The sequence below is a fragment of the Netta rufina genome (assembly GCF_964035555.1).
Source record: "Netta rufina genome assembly, chromosome: 3".
NCBI lineage: Eukaryota > Metazoa > Chordata > Aves > Anseriformes > Anatidae > Netta > Netta rufina.
In genome coordinates, this window is record NC_140125.1 from 17144561 (window position 1) to 17170267 (window position 25707).

Here is a 25707-nt window from a genome sequence, read left to right on the forward strand (position 1 = left end):
CTCAAATAGCTTATGAACTTATTTCTTTTCATTTTTTTCTTCTTTTTTTTTTTTTTTTGTAATTAATACAGGAAATTAAAAGAATGAGACTCCCTGTATAGCTTAGACAAAGGCAAATCTGTATTCATCAACATGGATTAATCAGCCTGTTACCAGACACACAGTGTGAAGAGCTACAAAATGTACAGTTATAAAAAAAATAAAAAAATAAATAAATAAGAGAGAAGGTTTGACATAAATAACATCAGCCACGTGTTGTTATGGATAAAAGATAACTTTTAAAATTTTGATGTTTTTTCTACATGATTTAAGATTTAAAGTTAGATTTAATCAGCCCTACTGACATTGACCTTGGTATTAAAGCTGCAGCAGTATGGAATGAATTGCTCTTCATTTGTTTATTTGAAGGGCAGCATTTAACAAAAAAAAAATACAACAAAGATTCACTCTGAACAAGAACAACGAAGTGTGTCATTGTTCAGATCTGGAGACTTACTTCTGGGTCATGTTATTCAGTATGACTCTGCTATCGCTTGGCAGGCTTTTTCTTTGTATTTTATATTGGGTAAACACATCTGTTGCAACCAAGAAAAAGAGAATTATGCCCTCCCACTTAAATCTTATGTACTACTCAAACATTATGATTGGTGACATTGAGGTGTAAGGAGTTGATTTTTCTTAGCCTTCTCATTTTTGTTATTTACAAGAACTTCATTCCCAGTCTGATGTGGTATTTTATGAAGTCAAGAGAAAGGCTGTCACTGTGTTTAATGAGCTTTGGATCAAGCCCTTAGTTTTTCAGCAATACGGAATAAATCATTTCAATAGGGATATCAATGTGACCTCCACATATGAAGATCCAAATTCTGTCACTCTTTAACTGGCTCAAGGTTTGAAGTCAACACTAGCTGCAAAAATGAGAACGTTGGGACCATCAAGGATGATATTACTTGTTCTGTGTATCTTTGTTTTGGGATGTACTACAACTGGACATTCAGCCATCATTACCGAATAGCCTGCAATGGATTATTGTGCATTTCAGAGCATTGCATATGGGAAGGTTGGGGTGGTAAAGTAGGAGGTTAGGTTTTTGTCACACAGATTCCCAAACCAGACACATTTTGCATGTGTCTGTTACCAAACCTTCTTATGGCACAGCCCGTACCTTCACTGCTCTTGCACAACTCTTCATTCTGATGATAAACCACAGTTTCTCTTAGAGTGTAAGTTAAAACTTAAATGCCAGATTTCCTACTGTGTTTGTCTTTGCTAAAGAGATTTGACAAGTTTTCCTACAATACATACAAGTTTGTATTTCGCTATCAAGAGAAAAGCCAAGAGATTTATTTGAAGCGCAGTGCTGTCCTGCAAGAGTGTTGATGTAAATTGATCTTTACTGTATTTTTTAAATGCTGTGCACAGTACATAAAATACAATGGCAATATACTGGGGAAAAAAAAAAAAAAGTAAGAAAAACAACACACAACACAAATGAGTAGGTAGGTAATTCCACAAAAAATATATATATATTAAAAAAATGTTAGAAATAAATATAGGATACCATTTCAAAAAGGCCAAGTGACCTTTTTGCTTTGAGACTGACTCAAAGCAGTCTCACTCAGCAATAGAGTAAGATTTTGAGACGTCTAGAAATTGAAAGAGTGGTGTAGCCATACAACACTTCTTGTTTTCAGCTTTAAGTTCTACATCTCCAAAGGTTTTTAAATACTCTTTTAGGCTCGCAGCACTTTTGGTCAATCTAAGAAAATAAGAAAATGACAATTACAGTGTTATGCACTTACTCCTTATGTGGACATGGACAGTATGTAGAGTATTTTGGGGAGCATAAACTGGATTACATTTAATAAAATTAACAGTATCCACACAGAGAGCCAGCTTAGAACAACTAGTAAACCAGACATCCGTATTTACTATGCTCTGTATCTCCCTAAGCATTTACCTATCTTTGTAGAAAAGAAGTGGACAGCCCATAGTGACTTCCTAAATGAAAGACTGAGCACATGCACAATTCATATGCTGTTGTCAGGATAGAAGTTTTAAATGGAAAGTGTCCAGATATGCTTCTCTTTTAGTTAACAGGAAATGTGCTGGTGATGAAGTAAAGCATCTGAGAGCTCAGTGGTGTAAGATTACAGCACTTGTTTAAAAATAAATAAATAAAAAAAATACGTAAAAAAAAAAAATGTAAGTGCCCTTTGGAGATAATGTGCAAACTCTTATAAGTTATACAATAAGCATTATGCAAATATGCCATTGTTTTCTTAGATGGTAGAATTATGCATTTTTGTTCTGACATGTAAGGTATGTTTTTATCCTTCCATTTGTTATCTCCGTCTGTCACAAGCTGATAAACCTCAGATCCGTAGAAGTCTTATCTGACTGTATTAGTTGATGTCTCTCTTTGCCGTGCACAATAACATATCACATAGAGCGTATCATTTTCATAGTGTAAATAAGGTTGATATATGGAGCTGCATTTTTGTCATGAGATAACTGGAATTACTTGATTTCTTCTCCATGTTGGCCCAGTTTGGAAAACCATTTTATTCAATTCATTTTCCACACATCACGGAAACGTGTTCTTAATTTCAAGCATATGCTTAAGAACTCTTTTGGATAGAAACGCATTTCTGAATCAGAGTCATGGTATTTTAAATTACTGTATATGCAGTTATGCTATATTCTATATAAAAACACTAATATTAAGCTTACTGCAAAATTTTCAGAGATAAAGAACCCTCCAAGTTGAAATATAGCATTATTTTGTTTTACAACTATATTTGTTATATGAGACCATCTTGATTTTTGTAGAGCACATCATTTCCATGTGGGTTTGCATTGGCACAAGTGAACTAATTCTCTTTTATTTCTCCTTTACAGCGGGAACAACATATATCTTTAGCAAAGGTGGTGGACAAATCACTTACACGTGGCCTCCTAATGATCGTCCAAGCACTCGTGCAGACAGACTGGCAATAGGTTTTAGTACTGTTCAAAAAGAAGCTGTGTTGGTACGAGTGGACAGTTCTACTGGGCTTGGAGATTATTTAGAGCTGCATATTGTAAGTATTAATAACAAAAAATGCATGTTTTTATCCTTGTCTCAATTGTTCTTATATTTTGGGTGGGCTTTTTTGTTTGTTTTAATGTAAGTATAGCATTTCGCTAATGAACTGTTCAGGGTTCATAGTGAATTAGATGATGATGGTTTATAGCAGTCAGTAGTGTACAGGATTTCAGGCATTCTCAAAATACCGTATACTTTATATAGTTCTCCTTTATATGACTTTTCAATTAAAAATCATACTGTGACATATGTACAGATATAGCAGTTTACTGCAATCTAATTACATAAAATGGTATTTAGCAATGTCAGAAGAAGGTGTATTAATCCTGGAGGATTTAATCTGGAATCTGCTAGAGGAAATACAGTATATCACAATTGACTGTGCTTATTGTTAATACTAGAATTTATCCTCTGATTTCACCATTCTATTGTGATGACAAATTGTAAGCAGAAAGGAAGATTGTCAAGCTAGGAAGTCTGAAAAAGTAATTTCAGCTGTCCTAAAGCAAATAACTAGCAATCAAAATTGAAAGCATCTAGATTTTTATGGCAACATAAATAAATGATCAGTTGAGATAAACATAACTAGGGCAGTATAAAATGTTGTTGTTTAGATTAGTCTCAAATTTGTTAATATATTAGCTTGACTTTGATTTAAGAATCTTGCTACTTTCAGAAACAGAATAGTTCCTTTTGAATGAAATTACTTATTGATCTACAACCAATTACACTTTTACCCTCAGAAAACATTCTGCAGTGATCATTTTCAAAACTAGAGGGAATTATGGTATTCAGTCTTCCCAGGCTCCTTATTTCTGTAAAGACACTCTTGCATTGTGGTCCAAGGTGATTTTATTTTATTTTATTTATTTATTTACTGTCTTGAGTAAATAGACAAAGAAAGAAAGCCTTAAAAAATCAGAGGTTGTGTGTACCATTCTCTTACATTCAAAAACACAGACAAAACATCTGGCTGGTATTGTAAAATCTTAATGTAAAAATGTGAACAAAGCAGGTTATCCCAGGTGCCAGAAAAAGTGAGATCCCATATCTTTCAAGGCAAGTATTGGATTGCTAAAGAGCAATCAAATAAAAGTTTGCTTTCCAAAGCCATCTCTAATATCACGTGCCTAGTTATCATTTGCCCATTTCTTTGCAGCCTGAGACCAGATCCACTGGCTGTGAAGAAATGTGGTGCTTTCATCTCATAGTGTTATCTTTGTTATTAGCGTATGAAGGGATGCTTGTATTTTAGATTTGCTATACCTAAAGTCTACCAATTCATATTTGTGCAATCTCTCTCTAACCTTGTTTTTTTTCCATTTTAAAGCAAAACATTGGGTTGATTAATTATAAGTAGGATGTCAAAGGGCAAAAATTATTGCCCAGTCATGCGCTTTGCTTTTACCTAAGTAACTTCCTTATACCTATGCTGTAGCATATAAATGAAAGAATAATAATTGAGAGTTTTCTATTGTCAGAAGAACTATCAGCTTAGTAGAGATGGGGAAAAGCACAGATTATCTTTAGCAGTCTTTTGAAACTCCTGCATGTATTTACTGTGTGAGGTGACTATGGCCTTCTCCTATTGTCTTCGCAACGGACTTTGGGAACCTCTCTGAAGCATACTATGCTTTAGAGAAATATACATGATAACTATACAGAAAGTTCACTAGAACGTGCCTTGACCTTCTGAGAATTCCTCCGCTTTGTTCTCACTCTAAAATGGAGACACTAGAGGATTGACCTGAAATCCTGACATCTAGCAAGGTGTCAGATCTGCAGGATTTTTTTTTTATCACTGTTAGATAAATCTTGGAAATCTTGGAAATCTTGGAAAACTTCTAGGATATAATTGCTGAGAATCTATTTCAAATAAGAAGTTGAAAATCAGCATTTTCAAAAATACTCATGGGACCTAAGAATATATGTCATTAAAGTCATTGGAACTAAAGGGTCTTCAGAGAATTTTACACGGGTATGATATTGTGAAGCATCGTGGTTTTAAAAATAAAGGAGAACATAGAAATGGATATGTATATGTTTATGGATATGTATATGCCCATGCATATATTATATTTGAAAAATAATTTATTGGAATGAAGTTTTTCAATGACTGCATTAAATTAGCTATAATAAAAGTAGTGGGAAGATTGTGTCATTTGAAACTTCCATCTTGCACCAAAGCCAGTAAGAATGACTTAGTTTTATATGAATAACCAGAAACAAGCCTAAGTTGTGAATAGCAGAAGGAAGAAAAACTAGGAGAGAAGAATCTAATTCTCCTTGTTCTTTTCCATGCATTCTTTCATGCATTTCCATACATATTTTTCTAATAAATATGCATGAGCACTTGAACTAAATGCCTGTGTATCTTTAAATACACAGTGCATAGATAACCTACCTGTGTTATACCGACTATAACACTGCAACACAGGTATAGTTATGATTTAGTTGTGCTGGGATTCAGTTTTCCAATAAAATAGAAAGTGTTTTTTTTTTTTTTTTTTTTGTCTGTTGTTGATCTTTTTTTACCAGGAGGCTGTTAATTACTTGGATCTCCTCCAGTGACAAAATCTGGGACAGGTGTCTAAAGATAGGTTTGAAGTGTATTTTCAGCAGGGTTTTTACAAAGAAAGAAAGTTTGAAACTATTGCTTTGCGCTAAAAAATTTAAATAGTCCTCACTAGCATGCTGAGGGTGTTTGTTCAGGATGTTTCAGAACAGATCTCTGAGGGAGTTTACTCTTAACCTTCTTCATTCTATCAATGGAAGAGCAAATTACAAATTTGATTATAGTATTCTAATTTGTGCTTGCCCTCTTTATTATTATGTTTACTTAAAGATGGTGTAAACCTAACAATGAAATCAAGCTCATAACATATTCTAATTTGGAAAATTGTTACTTGATCATCTGAATTACACCTTTAGCGTTAGTTTAGAAACGTTTATTTTGAGTGATCATTTATTTCCCAAAAAAACAATTGTTAATATGAGAAATGTTTCAAAAAATGCGTAATCTGCCTTGCTACCAGATGTTTAACAGTTCCAATACAAGTATTTTAAATTCTCAGATGTATAGGTATGGTTGTGTGTGTGTGATAGGTATGCACACCTATGCTTCAAGAAAGGGGTGTTAATATGGCTTAGTCATCCAGAGATGCAGCTATTAATTTTCATGGCTATCACTTGACTTCTGTTATAGAAGTGAAGTAGCCTCCTGTGCAGTTTCTGTTGAGAGATCTAGTTCAAGAGGAAATATATCTAGATATGTTCCATGTCTAAAAGTTGGGTTTTTCTACTGCCACTTTCTTCTCTTGTTGACAGAAGGAAAAAAAAAAAAAAAAAAAAAAAAAAGGACAGAGAGCTCTTAGAATTACTATAATCCTCCTTTTTCCCTCTTCTGACATGATCTGCATCTATCTCCATGGCAAGTGGAAAAAGGCAGCAGCTTATTCATGCAGGGTTCCATTAATCACCGTGAGCACTTCTGTGCTTGGCTTTTTCACCAACTACTAAAGCCCTTAGGTAATTCTGTCAGTGATTCCCATTCCTATCTATGCTTTTTTTCTCTCCTCTTCTGCCATTAGACAGAAAGTCATTAGAAAGGTAGGTGCATGTCATCGTCTTTCACAAGCGCTGTACTGTTGCAGCCTCAAACTTCCACCTTTTATGTGGTGAGGAACAAAATAGAGTTCAATGAAGATATTGCTTCAAAGAGGTTAGAAATCGTGTTAAATTGCTCTATCTGGCAATGCTGGTAATATTGCAAACTGGCATTCTCCATCACAGCAAAAGTAATAACTGCTCTACTAGTGAAGATGAGAAGAATAGATTTCCATCAATAGACTTAAAACACTTTTAAAATTTATTTTAATTATAAATTATGCCATGTTACTATCTTTCATTGTTAAAGTGAAAGATTTTATATACCAAAATGTAATATTTTGTCTGTCTGATGTATGGAGTCAGCAGTTTTTGTGTCTTCCCTGTTTGGGTCATTTATTTTAAAATTTAGGTATTTTGGAAGCATAAAAAAAAGTATTCTTTTTTTTTTTTTTTTTTTTTTTTTATGATTACAGCTGGTTTTGAAATTAAGTATGGGAAGTGCTTGTGGAGGAGAAGGGCAGTAGGGCATTTCAGATCTTAGAGCTTCATCATTCCAGAAAAGCCTGTTAAGCTACAGGATACTAGCTATTGAAGCTAAACTGGGATCACTCAAGTGGGGTGAATTACTAATTGAACTAAGCTACAGATATCATTGGTTTACTGAAGTAGGTGAAGTGGTGAGGATTGTTCTGTTAGTAAACATCCTAAGGTTTGAAAGAAGGAATCAGACTGATGTGGAAGCATTTTGAAGCATTATCCTAAACCTCCTCTAAGGGAAGCTGGGGAAAACGTCCCTCCCCATAATTCCAGTGAGAGAGGAGTGACAATCTTACCTAGTATATTGTAAATGTACAAAAATAGAAAGAAATCATTAAACTCAGGGTAGGCTGTGTTTGGTTTTTATCTTAGAACTTTTAATATTATTATAAAAAAATACTATAGAGAAAATGTAAATTGGTAAGATGACTACTGTGACAGAAAAGCATGGGAAGCTATTTTAAAAGATGTAGTAATGTTACCTGAAAAAGTATGGTATGATTAAAGATAGACAGTATAAATACTTGCCATGTATGTTACACTTAATTAGTCAGAAATACTCTGAAGATGTAGCAGTACTGGCATGATAGATTAATCAGATTGTACTTAGATTTTCAATATGTGTTTGTAGATCCTTCAGGGCCATGATTAATGACTGAGGTGTTTCCTCATATGAGAGGAAACACATTATTTCTCATAGAAAATTGGGTTTTGGATCATGAATAAATTCAGCTTGTGCTCTTTGTTCCAACTATTTATATATTACATCTATTATAATATATATTGCAGGAAAGACATTTTTTCATTAGAAACTTTTTCCATAGAATGATATGAACAAAGATCAACTGAAAGCTTTTGTGAGTTTTTATCTGTAACTTTTTGGTTCAAAGATTGTCTTGGTTGAAAAAGACATCAATGCTTTCCCATTTTCTTGTCTGTGTGTTCAGCTTTGTATACGGTATGATATACTTTCATAAACTAGAGAAATATTGAATATCTCGAAATGAAGTGTTGATTTTTGTGTTCAAAAATATTCTCAACAATATCTGAAATATATTCTGAAATCAAGTGGTGTGCATTTCCAGCTTGAAGCTCATGGAAATTTCTGCAAAAGTCCCATCAGATTACTCCCTATCCATTTTTTGGAGCTTTTTTGCAAACTATAAAGGACTATTATTCCTGCTCCCCTCCCTCTGTCTCTTAGTTATACAAATGCAGTATTCTTCTGCACCAGGTTTTTAATAGCTGACTTTTAAGGTCTATTATACATGTGCATGATATATAGAAATTTTAATTTATGAAAGTATAATGACCTTCCTTCAAGTGAACAGAAATAATTCAGAGTAAAGCCAGGAAGAGGATCAGACATCTGTGTATGAGCATAACAGAGAAAAAGTGCAGTCTTAAGATAAATGAATTCATTATTCTTTTTTGAATACTTCACATGTCTTAGCATTAATGGAAATGGAAAGTCAATTGAAAGATTCCTATTGATTAGCTGTATTTGGATCAATGCCTAGAGAGTTCAATGTACTTTCACTGAGACTGATGGTCCCTTTTATTTTTGTGGTTTGTATCAGGTTGTAATTAATTTTCCCAGGAAGAGTTTAATAATCTTAGAACGTATATCCCAGGATAATGTTTCTTCTAATAATCTTTTAAATATAGAATTCCTTGTTGTTATATGTGTATCTGTGCAATGCAAAGATTTGTTAAGGCTAGTGATGGCTTGTGTTTATGTGAAATGGTAATGACTTTAAAATCTAATTACTTACTTGCAGGAAGGCCTTAAAAAATTAAAAGAAAAAAAAAAAAAAAAAGAAAAAGAAAAAAGGCAATCTAAGTTCCAGGAATCTGATCTTTTTGAAGTGTTAAGCATGTGCATCAGTGGCTAGAGTTGATGGAAGCAAACATAGCAACCTCTGTTAATCAGGCTATCATCATATAAGCTCAGTGTATATCAGGAATAAATCACTTAGGAACTCTGGGAAGAACACCATTATGTTTAACAGGCTTATGATATTTAATATTCTGCCACTTTGAGCAACAAGAAAATTACTTATGGGTGATGTTATCTAAGCCAGAATTCTGCTAATATTGATGCTTATTTTGTTTAGATACATGGTAGTTAATTCTGATTTTGTTGATGTTGTTCTGTTAACATATGCATATGGTAAACACTATAGGTACTGTTATGCACGGTGTTCTTTTTCCGTGTGGGGAACATCAAAAAAAGTAGCATCAGATTATGTGTAAATGTTCAAACTGAAGAAAAATTCCTAGGAAAGAAGCATTTCCAGCCTTGCTTATGGGGTTTGAATAATGAAAAGCACTACAATCAAAGACTCATTTGTGGGACTAGACAGGCAGGTGAGAATGCAATTCAGTGTACACAAACTTAAGTTAATTAGAATGGGAGCAATGAATTAATCTAGGGAATTTATGCTAAATGCAGCAATCATTTACCTCACTGATCAGGTTAAAGATCTAAGTCTGTAGGAAAGAAAATAAATAAACCACTGAAATGGTCAAGCTGTGCCTGGAAATTATTCAATTAAGTTACTGTTTTGTATTAACAAAGACATAGATTAAAAAAAAACAAACAAACGAAAAAAAAAAAAAAAACTCTGAAAAGAGATTTTATGATATAAGCATTTTGTTAATGCCTCATCTTGAGTATTCTCCACTCTCTGTTATCCAAATGGTATTATTTTTCAAAGAACATTGACCTTTTATTTTTCCCAAGCAGGATTTAACACTGAGCAACAGTGGTCAGTTCTTGCTGTGAACAGGCAAAATTGCTGAGAGAAGGCTGTGGAAATGTGCTAATTCTGTCACAGGACAGACTTATATATTACTGTCTCAAAAATATGAATGGAATTTGGACAGAGGATATAATTGAACAGCTTGCCTGTGACTGCCATCATGGAGTGCAAGGAGAAATCCCAATGCTGGCATGAAAACTCCATTGTAGCAGCATGGCAGTTCTCATCTCTGAGAGCCCACAAACATGACTGAGGGTAGCAAATCCTTTCATTGTCTTACTCTGTGGGTCAACAAAATGCTCTGGCCCTCAACACTGATGAATCTCCTGAGGTGTTCTGGCCCAGGTTTAGAGCCTGAGGTTGAGGAGATACTTAAAACACTTCTGGTGAGCTATACGTGTATTTATTAATAAAATTATCTGATAACAATATGGAAAGAACTGTGTGCAGCCATGGAGTCATATGAAATAGTCTTACAGACCAGATCATGGACTCTCCGATCCCTTCTGATGTTGCATATCTCAGGATTATGCTGTAATTTGAATCCATCTGTTGTCTGAACTGCATAAGATCCAAAGCTATGTCACTGAATTTGATGACAAATCTTCCTTTGACTTTACTGCTACAAACTGCACACACATAGGACCTAAAGTACATCATGAGGAAAGAATTTAAATATTGAACTTAATTCTTCTGGGGCTTTGTAGAACTTTAAAAAAATACATGCTAAAAATACTACGGTTAGAGGGGCTTGGGGCTGAGTCATGTTATACTCAAAACAAAAGATGCACGTTTTTGAGAAGTGAAGTAGACTAATTTGGAGAGGCAAGCAAAAGAGCAAGCATGTGTAATCAACATAAGGAAGCTCATGACCTCTTCATAAAGCATCTTTTATTTTTGACATTGTTACTCTAAAAACTCTGAAGTACTGTCAGATTACTTCCCGTAATTACTTCCAAAGATTCTTTCTTTCTCTCCCCTTTTCCCTTGTTTTCTAAGTATTTTTCTATCGTGTCCTCAAACACAAATTCACAAATTCCTGTGCATATTCTTCAGTCCCAACAAATTCTTGTGAAGCAGGTGGCAACCTCTTAGTGTCTCAGTGATTACATACCTTTACCTTCCCACATAATGAGATGCTGTATAGCTAAAGGAGCAGAGGGTTCATTATAAATGGTGGTTGCATAATGTATGCATGTGGAAGACCTTCTTGAGCAGGACCATTAGTTGGTTCAGTCTAATAAAGAACAAAACAAATAAGCATGTGGCCACAATTAGGAGACATGTCCTTTCTTGTCTAGGTTGCTTATGTATAAATAGCAAATTTCTGAATTCAGAAAGGAGGATGAAAATATTTGTTCATAAATAAATAGTCCATTGTTCCTCCATAGCAGCATCCTCCTAGCTGCCATTATATTCTCCTACTGATATTTTGATTGTCTAAATGTTTTTTAATATGCTACAGTCTTAAGGGAATAGACCTTAAGTTATTCTTATTAAAACTGGCACTACCTATCTCAGTCTAACTAGGTTCATCTAATCCAAAATCCAAAAAATCCTTACACACTGGTTGCTAACCAACATCCTTGCATATGAAAGTTATAGATATTTTAATAACTTGGCGTTAACTCTTCCAGAACATTGCCTTGCATAAAAAGAGCTGATGAAAAATTTAGCAGACATTTTAGCAACCTTATTAAGTTTTAAAGAACTTAATAGCTGTTTGCAACAGTTGAGAAGTTGACTGAAACCTGACTGTTCAGCACAGAATCAAAGGAAATTATTGTGATTGTTGGGACAACGAAAGCTCTGGAAGATTGAAGGTCACTTCCAAGAGCTAGCCACTCATGTCCACCTATGGACATGATCACTGCATGGATACTTTTCTGTTTATTTTAACTGTTGTATATGTTACTATGCATATACTGTTTGCTGTATCTAGTAATACAATGGAGTCAGCCCTGATATTTCCTGGCTTGTTACTGTCTAGTTCTCTTCTAATTTTAGAGAAGCACAAAAAGTTTAACACTTCCTCCTCCTTCCTGGAAGTCATGTGTGGGAGTGTTAGGGGTCAAACCCAAGTGGAATGAGTAGGTACCTAGGGTGTTAGAGTCCATCACTTTGCAGGTTGTAGGCGCTTTGGGCTGACAATGTGTGGTTTTGAAAAAATACGGACAGATGTGAGCAATGGCATCACTTTCAGTGTATCCTAGACTGTGCTTTTAGCTCTTGAGGGCAGTCTGAATAAAGGAGTGACTATCAGATTGCTGTGGCCCACTGAAAGAGGGCCAGGTTTGCACAGTACAGAATCAAGGTGTTTCTGAGGGCTAATAGCCAGAACCCAAGATAAGGCATATTATCTCCATGTCTTTTAAATTTATGAGCTCTAAATGAGAATAAGGATTTACTTATGCAGCAGCACAAAGTACTGGTGTAGCAGTTTTTCAATGAACATGCAGTATGAACAATATCATTTTTAATACCAGTCAACAAGATTAGCCTGTTAATGCAGGACAAGGCAAGTGGAAAGCACAGCTGGTAGCCTGAACATATTCTGATCCTAACTCCAATTAATTCTCATTCTGACACTTCCGCTATTAATTTATCTGAAGAAGCTACAGAAATACGAGTAAGTATAAGCAGGATCTATATCTGGCTAGAAAACTCCTGCTGGAAGGTGAAAGGTACAGAGATAATTTCACAAAACCTGCTACTTTGCTTCAGGCATTTGTTTAAGTAAACATAGGTATTATAGTTAATCAACTTGTGCTAATAAGTAAAGTTTGTCTTAATACTATCCAGGTTTTGTGAGAAACTACCTTAATTGTAATTCATAATTAGTTAATTAGACCACTTATATGATACAGGTTATGCTCTCTGATGCCTAAGTTTCATCACCAAACTGGAAACTCATTTTATTGTTTAGTTAGTCTTTTCTTTTTTTTTTTTTTTTTCCCCTTCTAGTTTTATCATCTTTGAGCCTTTCCCACTTCTCACTTATGCCACCAGGGAGTAAAATCATTGAATTTAATCTGGTGTACCAAAGGGCAGAACTGGACACACTGGGTCTGATTCTTACTTTCATCCAGTTTAGCTACCTCACATTTGTAGTCTCTTGACAGTAACTCATTGCACCAGGGAAATAGAGCTACAGCAGGGAATTTGGATTTCCCCAAACCCAGGGTAACAATTGTATCTTCATTCTTTTTTTCATTTTCTTCATCATTTTCTTCTTTTCTTTTTTATTCTTCCTTTTTTTTTTTTTTTTTTTTTTTTTTCCCGGGAGGGGGGTGGTGGTCCTTCTGGGACCCAGGAGTTGGACTCAATGATCCTTGTGGGTCCCTTCCACCTCAGATATTCTATGATGTGCTTTTCAATAAAGTGCCTATGCTGATTAATGATTTTTATCTCTTAACCAAGCTTGACATGCTTGACACTAAAGCATCTCTACAGCTGGTGTAACAGTATATGCTTTCCCAGAGCTGAATAGCCTTCTCTCCCCAACCTTCTCTCCCCAACAACGCCCAACAACGGTCATGGGTGTGCAATGCTTGCCTTCCTTATGAATCTTACTGTGATTCTTCCTGTTTGACAATGTGCCGCTGCCACTATTAAGTCTCTTGTTTTTTTTCCTTGTTTGTATGTTTTCATTTTTGTTTCACTTAGATCAGGCCGGTCCCAAGCATTTCTGCAGCAATAACAGTCATGCTAAGGGTTTAACAAACTGATATTGTCAGTGTTCTGGTCGTTTATGCTTAGTGTATAACAATTGCACTAACAACTGGTGAGTTCTCCTGTTAAGTGTTTAAGGAAGCTTAAATGTCTTTCTGTTCATAAAACTCATTTGCGCTGAAGAATGCTTATGCTCCAGAGGGTGAGATTAGCTCAAGGAACGACTCATGAATTCCTTGTTTTCTGATAATTACCTAGCTTACACTGAATAAGGTGTGCCAAGAAAAAAAAGAAAAAAAAAAAAAAAGAGGTCCTTCAGTTTTGCCATTTCTCTCTGAAATTAGCCAGAAGTCTTCAGAGCATCAGCATGAACCTACTAACACATCTTTAACTCCTTGTGCTAGAATTTGTAGCTGATATTATGTATTCGATAAGGGACCAAATGTAAGCCCAGATATTCCGTTGTGGAGATGTAAATTGTGTTGCTGCTGTAGCATTGTACATTCTCTGTGGTCTAAGAAATGCTACTCATACAGGACTGGTTTTCTGCATTTCCTGCTGGGGGAGAGAACTGTTGGGTCAGGTACTCCTCTTTATCCTAGGCATTCTGGATTCAAGGGGAGGGGTTGAAGCATTACAGCATCAAGGACCTCATCGTACTCCCCTTTGGGGCTGGAGTCTTGTAATTATCTGTTCAGCCCTCAACCTTGGTGGACTCGCAACTTAACTGACTATGCACTGAAAGCTATAGATTGTTTTTTATTATTTTTTTTTCTTATCCCGAAACCTTATAGTTCCCCGTACAAGGTTTCTTTCCTGACACAGTGAATTTTAGGGAACAACAGAGTTCCTGAGGGAAAAGTTGCCAGCCTTTTCCTTGCACAGCAGATGGAGTTTTTAAGGCTCACTGTGGATTATGTAGCAGTGCCTTCTCATTTAGGGACAAGCACAAAGAGCATTATCATACATGAAGTTACTTTACAGTAACTTCTACCAATTAAAATAAAAAGTGAAAAGATTATGCTATAGAGACTTAATAACCACTCAGCATATTTGATAATGTCACTGCTGTTGGTATCATATTCACCACTATGTTTAATAGCTGAACAGATGCAGCTCAGTAGAGCACCACATGGTATGTAGCAGCAGGGAGTCCCATTTGACAAGTTGGTTTTGTTTTATTTCCTTTCCAGAGAGCCTTCCCTGTTATCCCAAGTTTCTGTAGTGTTTTGATTTGTTATTCAGCAAGCAGAAAAGGGCAAAGGGACTCTGTATTGCTTGTTTTCAAAGAAAGAGACTTTTTGACTTTTTAGTGGAACCACAACAAAATTCCTAAAAACGATACTGTAACGAGTGTTTTAATGAAAAATTGTCAGCCTTTGATTTGAAAAGGGTTTGTTTTTAGCAGTTGATTTGTATCTGCATACGGAGGTTGCTTGTAGGATAGAAGCTATGTTGTTTTTTGGAGGTGGTTTGAAGGTTTGGGTTTGTGTTTATTTTTTTTTAATTGCAAGATTTTGTGTACATGTCTGCAAGTCACTTTGCTCAGTGAGCAACAGCTCTTGTCTGTAATAGTACCATGGGATGTTGCAGTCGTTTGTTGCTTTGTTGTTTGCTCTCTGTGGATCAATTCATAAGAACATTTTGTGAAACTTTCCAATCTTCTAATTGCTTGTCTGGAAAAACACCTGAGTATATAGTTAGAGGCTAAAATAGGATGGCTAACACTTACTCTATTCCAAAAAAAAAAAAAAAAAAAAAGTAAAACCAGTACAATACAGAGTAGGTAATGAAACCCTGGAAATATGGTTTGGGTATTTGTTTCCAGGAAACATATAATAAAGATGAGAACAAGTCTGAAAGTGTGGCAAGAATTATGTGATCCATCCCATCCATATTGCCTGGTCCATAAAACAAAACAAAACACCTTGGTTATACTTCCTATTCCTTGTTAATGTGGTTATACAGTTATAGGGAAGGGCATTTTCGAGGGCTAAACTCATGGGCAATGACTTACTCAGAGCTAAAACATGACCACAGGTCTGTGTTTAATGATATTTAAGACTTCTAGGTTTCTATTCCTAATCTACATTTTAAAAGTTTTGCTGGGTATTTAAATTATTTAATCCTTAAGATGTTGACTTTCTTTTCTTCTTTCTTGCTTTTCACTGCACTTTCAAACTCAAGGAACACAGGCATGTCTCCTTGTCACAGCTGTAGTAGAGTACATGATGACAACAAGCTGTGCTAGTGTGGGAGGAGGGGAGACAGAGGTTTCAAGCACCGTGGAGAACTGATTAAAATTCAAAATAATCTTGATAAAGGGGAGAAATAGTCTGAAATCAGGAAGATGAATTTCTACAAAGGAAAGTACAGAGATGGAAAAATCAAATGCACAGCTATAAAATAGGGAATAATTGTGGCCAAGAAGCAGTTCTGCAGAAAAGATTGGGAAGTTACAGCTGATTGCAATTTGCTGCAAGAAAAGACAGGAATTGGTCTGGGATGTATTGACAACAGGTGGAATAGCAGAGAAGGCAAAGAAGTTAATTGTTTATTCAGTCTGCTGGGACCTTAGCTGGAGAAGCATGTCCAGTTTTGGGTGATCTGCTTAGAAAAGGAGGTAAACAAATTAGGTAGATAGTGAAGGAAACTCTGGTTTAATTAACATCTTGTTCCAAATAATATAGTGAAAGAAAGTACTGTTTTCTTCATAAATGAGAAGACATAGACTGACTGAATGTCAGCCTTTTAATATATCCAGGTTGTATATATTGAAAGTATATGTAATATATATAAAGAATATGTAATATATATGTATAAAGTATATAGTAACAGTCTGTCAAGATAACATAAGGAATGGTTGGTTTAATTTGAAACAGCGTTATCAGGACCTCCCACCCACTGATGTAAATCTCCCCTCTTTTAGTATAAAACTATTCCCCCTTGTCCTGTCATTATCTGACTGAGCAAAAAGTTACTCTCAATCTTTTTTTTATAAACCCCCTTTAAAGTTGTGATAAGGTCACCCCTGAGCTTTCTCTTTGTCAGGCTGAACAGACCCAGCCTTTCTTCATAGGAGAGGTGCTCCAGCCCTCTGATCAACTTTTATCCCCTCTCTGAACCCGTTCTAACAGATCAACATCCTTCTTGTGCTGGGGACCGCAGACTACTTGGACACGGTCATGTAGGTAGGCTCTGTCAATTTATGCTTTCAAGATCATTACATTCATATCAGTAATAGGAATGCCATGTAGACTAGTTTGGTATATTTTTCCTAAAGTTATCCTACAGGTACTTACTATTTCCAGTATGGACGTGGTGAGGTTCCTTTAAGTGGTACAGTCCTGCTTATTTTGCAGTTTCTTAACTGGAAGACTTAGGTCCAGGAGTGACTTAAGGTGAATGTTTAGATCTCAGCACAGTGAGGTTCCCTGTCTTCATTTCTAAAGATACTTTCCAGCAGCTTACTTTCTCCCTTTTCTGTGTTTTCTTTTAGTACCTGTTGGTTTTATTGTCAACAAGGTTGACAATTGCAGGGCAAGCGGGCGATCAGGCCCAGTCAGCATGGGTTTATGAAAGGCAAATCCTTCTTGACGAACCTGATCTCCTTCTATGACAAAGTGACATGCTGGGTGGATGAAGGAAAGGCTGTGGATGTGGTCTACCTTGACTTCAGCAAGGCTTTTGACACCGTCTCCCACAGCATTCTCCTCAAGAAACTGGCTGCTCTCGGCTTGGACTGGCGCACGCTTCGTTGGGTTAGAAACTGGCTGGATAGCCGGGCCCAAAGAGTCGTGGTGAATGGAGCCAAGTCCAGTTGGAGGCCAGTCACTAGTGGCGTCCCCCAGGGCTCGGTGCTGGGGCCGGTCCTCTTTAATATCTTCATCATTGATGATCTGGACGAGGGCATCGAGTGCACCCTCAGTAAGTTTGCAGATGACACCAAGCTAGGTGCGTGTGTCGATCTGCTTGAGCGTAGGAAAGCTCTGCAGGAGGATCTGGATAGGCTGCACCGATGGGCTGAGGTCAACTGCATGAAGTTCAACAAGGCCAAGTGCCGGGTCCTGCACCTGGGGCGCAATAACCCCAAGCAGAGCTACAGGCTGGGAGATGAGTGGTTGGAGAGCTGCCAGGCAGAGAAGGAGCTGGGAGTGATGGTGGATAGTCAGCTGAATATGAGCCAGCAGTGTGCTCAGGTGGCCAAGAAGGCCAACAGCATCCTGGCTTGTATCAGGAACAGTGTGACCAGCAGGGCTAGGGAGGTGATCGTCCCCCTGTACTCAGCTCTGCTGAGGCCGCACCTCGAGCACTGTGTTCAGTTTTGGGCCCCTCGCTACAAGAAGGACATCGAGGTGCTTGAGCAGGTGCAGAGAAGGGCGACGAAGCTGGTGAGGGGCCTGGAGAACAAGTCCTACAAGGAGCGGCTGAGGGAGCTGGGCTTGTTCAGCCTGGAGAAGAGGAGGCTCAGGGGCGACCTTATCGCTCTCTATGGGTACCTCAAGGGAGGCTGTAGCGAGGTGGGGGTTGGCCTGTTCTCCCACGTGCCTGGTGACAGGACGAGGGGGAATGGGCTTAAGTTGCGCCAGGGGAGGTTTAGGTTAGATGTTAGGAAGAACTTCTTCACTGAAAGGGTTGTTAGGCATTGGAACAGGCTGCCCAGGGAAGTGGTAGAGTCACCACCCCTGGAAGTCTTCAAAAGACGTTTAGATGTAGAGCTTAGGGATATGGTTTAGTGGGGACTGTTAGCGTTAGGTCAGAGGTTGGACTCGATGATCTTGAGGTCTCTTCCAACCTAGAAATTCTGTGATTCTGTGAAGGTGTAAGGCTACAGCAGCACAAGGCAGCACAACCAACTTTCCGTTTGCTGTATCCACATCCCCTCATGTTTAATGCTAGCCAGTCAGTGATCTAGAAATCAAGTTAAACTTGTACATCTGAGAATTGTTCACCCTCCAAGCAAAGGGACTGTTAATGTGTTCTTCGCTAGATGCTGGCACTGGCCTCCTGTTAAGCTTGTAAAAAAGGTGGTGGTGATGTAACTAACTTTGCCTCCTCGCCCACCTCTCAAATGTTAGCAAGTGTTTGCTTTGGTGCTGTGTGGGAGTAGTGAGGTAATTCAAACTGTCCTGGTGTAAATCCAAAGTAACCCAAATTCAAAACTCAATTATGTTGCAAGAATAGTGTACAATGGAGGTGAATTTACTTTTCAGGTTTTTGAGCTATGTGACCAGTTCATTGGCTGCAGATATAGCCATGCAGCTGATGTGAAATGTTGATTTAAGTTTCCCTGTCACAATAGTGTATGCAGATTATCTAAAAGATTTAAAAAAAAAAAAAAAAAAAAAAGTTCATAAATCACTGGCATTAACCTTTTCTGTTTCCTTTCTAAAAATGAGTCTCTGTTAACATTAGTAATTATTTATGTTAAGGCTTTTTAATGCTTTTAGCAGAATGTTGATTAAAAAAAATCTCCTTTAGCTATTAATGGCTATCACAATGTGGTTATATGGGGGGCACGAAGGCAAAGTAAGTATTGCCCTGAGCATAAGTCATGTTGCATCTTTAAAAACTTGTGAAGTGAAAATGAAGCAACTTGGGGTTTGAGTTAGCATTTTGCAGTGACAGCTATTGTGGTCTATTTAGATGTGAATTGGAAGCATTGCTCTTTTCCTTGCCACATGCAGAGCAAGATGAGCATGCTTTTGTGATGAGGAAGGTAAAACTCCCCTAGTTCTGTTACCCTGTCCTTTAATTATACTTCCTACCCCCCATTCTCCAACTTCAGTTGTGCAGCTTCATCCAACTGTTTTGCACTTCTGCAGTCACAAAGGTAGGTCATGGATTTACTTTGTTACCTCAAAATGTAAATTAATACAGGCTGATAATGTGTGTCCTTTCATTGAGCTGGAAGAAAAAATGATGAATAAAATCACTGCTGTGAGTATGTCAGGATGGTCATTTTATCTGTCTTGTAATGGAAGTCTTGTTCAGCATTTCTAATTAACATATTAATCTTCACTATCCCCTGAGACAGGTGTAATATTGGGAATACTAGTGCATGACAAATTTATTTACATTTGACCCTCAGAGCTACTGGTTGCAAACAGTTCTGGTTTGCTGGAAAACCTAATTGGTTCCCAATAGTTTCTTCTTTTCTCAAATATGAAAATATTTGAAAGATTTTTGCTTTGTTTTTCCACTAGCATAGAGAAATGTTAAAAATCTAGACAGAGAAATGGTCTTGTGTGAATCATGTTCTCCCACACACGTGCTACACATGAAGTGGTTATCAAAAACATTCCATGCATCATTACTATTTTTTGAAATTTTAAGTGAGATTAATTTCTGCATTTGAATTTTGCACATTTATACTTTGGAGTGCTTTTTTTTAATTGCTTTTTCAGCATTATCTTGCAAGAGAATTCCTAACCACAAGCAAATAACTTAGCTGTGATGAGTGCAGAGAAAGTGCAGAATATTCCTGGAAGCATTTATTCTTTCTTCAAGATGTAGAGAAGGCAGTAAAGCCTTTCCTCCATCCCACCCCACTAGGCTTCTCTGTGGGTGTGAGTGGTTCTAAGCTATGCTAAATTGTGCAATAAATGCGAAAAACTGGTACTCATCTCTTTTGCCCTACAGAGTCCCTTTGGTCCTACTGACAGCAGCGTTTTGACTCTTAAGGCATAAAACCAGCCCAACTGATTACTAAGGAAGGTAGAAGGCTTTTTGTCTACTATTTGGCTGGCTCAATTATTATAAATGTGCAGGGTAGAATGCTGATATGTTGGTGTTTAGTTTTCTTGTGTTTGAAGGATATGCACCCATCTCAGGAAAAACATTACGTAGGTTTTCAAACTCTTTTTTATTATTTACTTATTTTTTTTTATCTAATACAAGATAAAAACACAAAATCTTACCCTTCTAGGTGCAAGGCAAGGGTTACATGTTTAATAGTTGGGTGTACTAACTCCTGCTGTCCATGTATTTCCATTCACTGCCAGGAATCAGATTCAGGAGAAAGACCAAACATCTGATCCAGGTAGTGGTACTGTGTAAGTTAGAAAATGTTTTTCCATTTTTATTTCTCAATGGAAACTGGAAGCTGGAAAAATGTAAGGGTTGATTAGAATTTACAAGCGAAGATGAAAGAACTCTTTCTTTGGCACCACTCATCAGTTGGTGCTGACTTCTGAGGGACTTGAGAAATCTGGATTCCAATTCTTTCCCTACCTAGTTCACATAGGGAACTGATCCAGACTCACACATTGTAGCTTGAAGACTTTAAATGTCATCTTTTGACTTGCCTTGGTGAGTGAATCTTCTTTTTTTTTTTTCTTCAGTATTTCTAAAACTGTGAAAGGTTGTTGTTGTTATACATCGGAAAGGAAATACTTTTCCAAAGTTTTTATTTATTTAGTGTTTGTGAAAGAAATTTGTTTTCTAGGCAGTCTTGGTAAAAATATACCTTTTATATATGGATGACAAAATTGTCGTTGTTATTACATGGTCTTTATAGTCCTAAATGTTGTTGCTTTGTTTCTTAATCAACGTCATAGTGCTGCTAAACTCCAACCATAGTGTTGCTCCATGTGGCAAAGGCTACACTTTTGAAAGTTGACTGAAGTGTTTTAGAATCAAAATTCAGGATGGAGATTTACTTTATTTCTTGGTAAAATAAATGTAAAGTCCTAATTGTTTTTTCTAAAATTTCTTACAAGTGCAGGAGGCAAGGAACTTGGAGAGCACTGCAACAGTTGCACATCATCAGGTACATATAAAAAGAAAAATGTCACAGTACACCAGCTCTTAACCTGAAACATGGCATACTTGCACTTCCTAGAACCCACTGTACGTTTACAAATGCCAAAAACTTTTCTAAATCCCTTTATACCACAGAATTTAGTACGTTTCCATAGCACAATTGAATAAATCAGGATAAGTGACAAGGGACTTGATGATAAAGCACCATAGTGATGAAAAAGACAGAGCAATTAGGTGAAACATTTTCTGATACATTGTAGTGGGTATTTTCCCTTAGCTGTGAGACAGAATTATGTATTTTGCAGTACTAATTTCAGCCACCTAAGATATGTTAAATCTGTATTATGTATCATATTTCTTTGATTTATTAAAACCTTCTGCAAAACTTAAGCAATGTAATGATCCTCTGTATCAGTCATTTGTTATAAAACTTCCAGGAGATCTAGCAATTCTAACCAAAAAGGAATGCATTAGAAACATTAGTACATATTTGAAAGATATTTGTTTTAAAGACTTTAATGGTTTAACAATAAATAACTTAAAAGCCAGCTGCAACTCCCTGTTTTATTCCCAGTTCATAACAAATTCCTTTTATAAGTAGTTTAAGGTTCTAACATTAGATAGAGAACTAAGTCATTTTTTGTTTCTACTGGCTATCTGCAATTAAGATGACATTTCTGATGGTGTATGTGTAGATGGAGAAAACATGCATCACTGTTCATGCAGAACATTTTGGTCAATGTTCCCTCACCTTACACACTCAGAGTAATATAAAATAAATAGCTGTGGGTTCCAAGTGGAGAATCTTTTAATGGCTGATATTAAATCTGATTGTTTCTTGATAATGCAAAATATTTTTTGGTGGAGAAGGTCAATGAACGTGTATCATCATATTTTTTCTAATTTCAGAGATATTTCCAGTTCAACATATACTCAGTGCAAAACAGCAATCTTTTATTATGTACCTCTGTATGTGAGCACTTACAGCTTTTAGTAAATGTAATCTTTAAAGCAGAAACAAGCTTGCATTATAACTCTTTCCACATTTAGAGAAATAAATAAGTGATTCCAGCATTAGGGTTAGGTAATCCAGAGGGTCAGTTAACCAACATGCAGCTACTTAGTTTAAGATACTAATCTTAGTGTTAAATGGAAATAAGAAGCCAAAGAAGTTTCTAGTGTTGCATCACTGCTCTGTTCACTTCTTTAAATTATTTTTTTAAATCTTAAAACCATTTACTTGTATTCTCTGCTATTAAAAAATTAGTCTTTGTAATGAATGCAAGAAATGCAATTGTAAGAAATTGCATACAAATAATAGAACTAGACAGAAAGCATTGTTGAATGTTTTTTTCTTTTTTTTTCCTTCATAAGACGCAAGATTATGAATTTGTTCCAGTTTCTGTTGCTGTTCCAGAGCAGTAGAAGCTAATTTCAGTTTCTGTCTTAGTTAGAATAAATTTAGAAAGCATAGCTCATGCCAAAAGCAGATCTCTGTGGCTTGTTATGTTGGCATAAAATTAGCATGATATTATTAAAATATGAATTCATTTTATTCTATATTATTGCCTCTTCATCATGTTTTAAACCTTTTCTGGAATGCCTTGAAGTCTAGGAGCTTATTGTTTGTGTGTTGTTTTTTCTTTGTTTGAATATTACTTAAAATGAATTCCTTTAAAAAAAATGAAAAATTGAAGTTGAATCTTCTGATATTGGAAACAAAACTGTTGTGGCAAGGCTGTAGGAAGAGGAATGACCAGAAAAAAAGATGCCTGGCCACATCTCAGTAAACAACTTAGCAGGAAGTGCTTTCTCACTGCAGAAGTACAGTTCTGAAACATTTCTAACACTTGTGTGACTTTGAGGATCGTTCTTTAAAAAAAACAAAGTGCAGGGTAAAAATGTATTGAGCTTCATGTTTAAATGCAATATTTCTTTAAATATACAAATCTAGAGCCTTCGCTGGGATCTTCTTTGTTCTGGGTATATGCATGAATCCTTCACTTGTATGATAAGAACCAAATGGGTGTACTTCTTTTAAGATCTGTCCTGTGATTCTCATTGAAAAACACAAATGAATCTTTAATTCACACCTTTGGCTTCTGCAAAAAATATTCTGAGGAAAAGATGTCAGAGTTGATTGCTAGAAAATTTGTTGAAACTGCATTACATGTCAAAATTAATATATTGGATGACATTTTCTATTATTTTCACAAGGTTTAATTCAGTTTAATTATAATGTACCACTCAATTATACCATTCTATTTATGCTAATTTTAAAATTATTCTTTCTTTTGCTTTAATAGCTGTATATGAGTCATAGAAAGCACACCTAATTAATACCTCTGCTCATTGCTACAATTAAACATTAATCAGATTTGATTTTTGGAGTAATGTGCTACCAGTCTTGTAATCTTCTGAGTTACAACCTGATAAAAATTTTATTACCCTAGTTATAAAGTTCTCAATGGAGAGGGAATTTCCGTTTAGTGCATTTAATACATAGTAGTGACTTAAATATAAATTTCACACTCCTACATCTCTATAGATAAATTGGTTAGAAAGTCACAAATAGTGACTAAAACAAACAAAAACAACTGACCTTCTGGAGTTGGGGTTGAGTTTTAAAAAATATTCAGTTGTGTGCCAGTCAGAGTGATCTAACTTAAGCTGATTATTTGTATTAACATGAGCATGACAGTGTTTAGTCAGTCCACAGTTTATTCACAAGAGGGAGGGGAGTGGCAGGCACTGATCTCTTCTGTCTGGTGACCAGCGATAGGACACAAGGGAAAGGCATGAAGCTGAGTCAGGAGGTTTAGGTTGGATATTAGGAGAAGTTTCTTCACCAAGAGTGTGGTTGGGCGCTGGAATAGGCTCCCCAGGGAAATGGTCACAGCACCAAACCTGCTGGAGTTTGGAAACTATATAGGCAACACTCTCAGACATAAGGTTTAATTTTAGGTAGTTCTTTGATGAGCCAGGAGTTGGACCCAGTGATCTTTGTGAATTCTGACGAGGGGTATTCTATTCTGCTTATTCAACAAATTTCCTTCTTCCCTTTCCGTTTAGAAGGGAAAGTCAGTAGATATGAGCATAGAGCAATGCATGAACTTTCAAAATCCACCTTAGCATTGAGTTTCACAAAGTTGATACAAGCAGTTGAGCCTGATTAGTTTGGTCTCTTTATTTATTTTTTTTTCTCTCTTGAGGATTGATTGGAAAAGAACCAACAATGTATCCTGGCCCATTAAAATAGACAAATCTCTGACCTATTAAACAGTGATGCTCTAGAGTTACTTTCAGCAGTGTAGACACATGCATCTTGGGGCTGTGTGCTGTTCTGCTTTGGTACTTTCTCCCCTCCACTACCACCAATTCGTAGACTTGGAGAATGACTGTTGGTAAGTTAAGAGATTTATGACGAAGTGGAAAGGTGCGAATTAATTTTATCATGTCCCTGAAACTTGTCTCTATTAACTTGCTTTCAACAGTGAAAACGCCTTTTCAAATCCTAGGAAGTTCGGAGTAACATGATGGAATGAGCTCTGTGTCATAGGTTAGCTCTCCTAGATCATATACAGCTTAGAGGTGTTAGATTTTTTTTTTATTATTTTTATTTTTTCGTTAAAGAGCTAAACCCCATCTCTTTGTTCAGTAAAGAAGCCAAAGAAAAGTTGATCTAGGCAAGGGCACAGTGAAGATGGTAAATAATCTGTTAGAACAGCTGTTGGTTGAACTGGAGAGAGTCCAAGTTTTATTCTTAGTTGATTAAATTAACCCTATTGTTCTTAAGCTTATTGCGTTGCCAGAGCTAATTTGTTTAAAGCTTTGCCATTTCTAATTTACACAATAAGTTTGTTTGTGGAATATCTAATACTGATACTGATGGGGGGGGGGGCGGGGGGAATATATATATATAAAGAGTTATGAAGATATTATTTCCCTCAAATGAACATGCAAGCGTCTGGGTCAGAACTACCGCAAACACAAACAGTAGCCTGTTTAAAGGGTGGGTCATGCTTTGCCCGTGTTCTGCTTGTGCAGGAAGGATGAAGGTTCCTTTCCCCTCAGGGATGTTCTTGAGTCAGAAGGCATTGGTGAGGTCTATTATGAATATGGTATGAAGGGAAGGTCTGAGAGTCCTTCAGCATTATGTGCTGGACCTCTGCTCTGTCAAGGACTTCTGGGATTTGGAGAAGTTTAAACAAGCATAAATAAAGTGGTGGATCCTGAGCTACTGGATGCAAATGCACTCGCTCTTCTACCATG

The 25707-nt window shown here is 36.4% G+C and overlaps 1 protein-coding gene across 24 annotated transcripts in view; it reads left to right on the forward strand.

Annotated features, from left to right (window-relative positions):
• NRXN1 (neurexin 1) overlaps positions 1-25707 on the forward strand; it is a gene marked incomplete at both ends in the record, with an annotated part of 708589 nt that overhangs the window by 491144 nt on the left and 191738 nt on the right. For all 24 annotated transcript variants that reach the window (XM_084284087.1, XM_084284084.1, XM_084284067.1 and 21 more), the window contains one exon: positions 2902-3083. In XM_084284087.1, coding sequence (XP_084140213.1) covers positions 2902-3083 — 182 coding nt within the window. The remainder of the gene's footprint in view (positions 1-2901; positions 3084-25707) is intronic.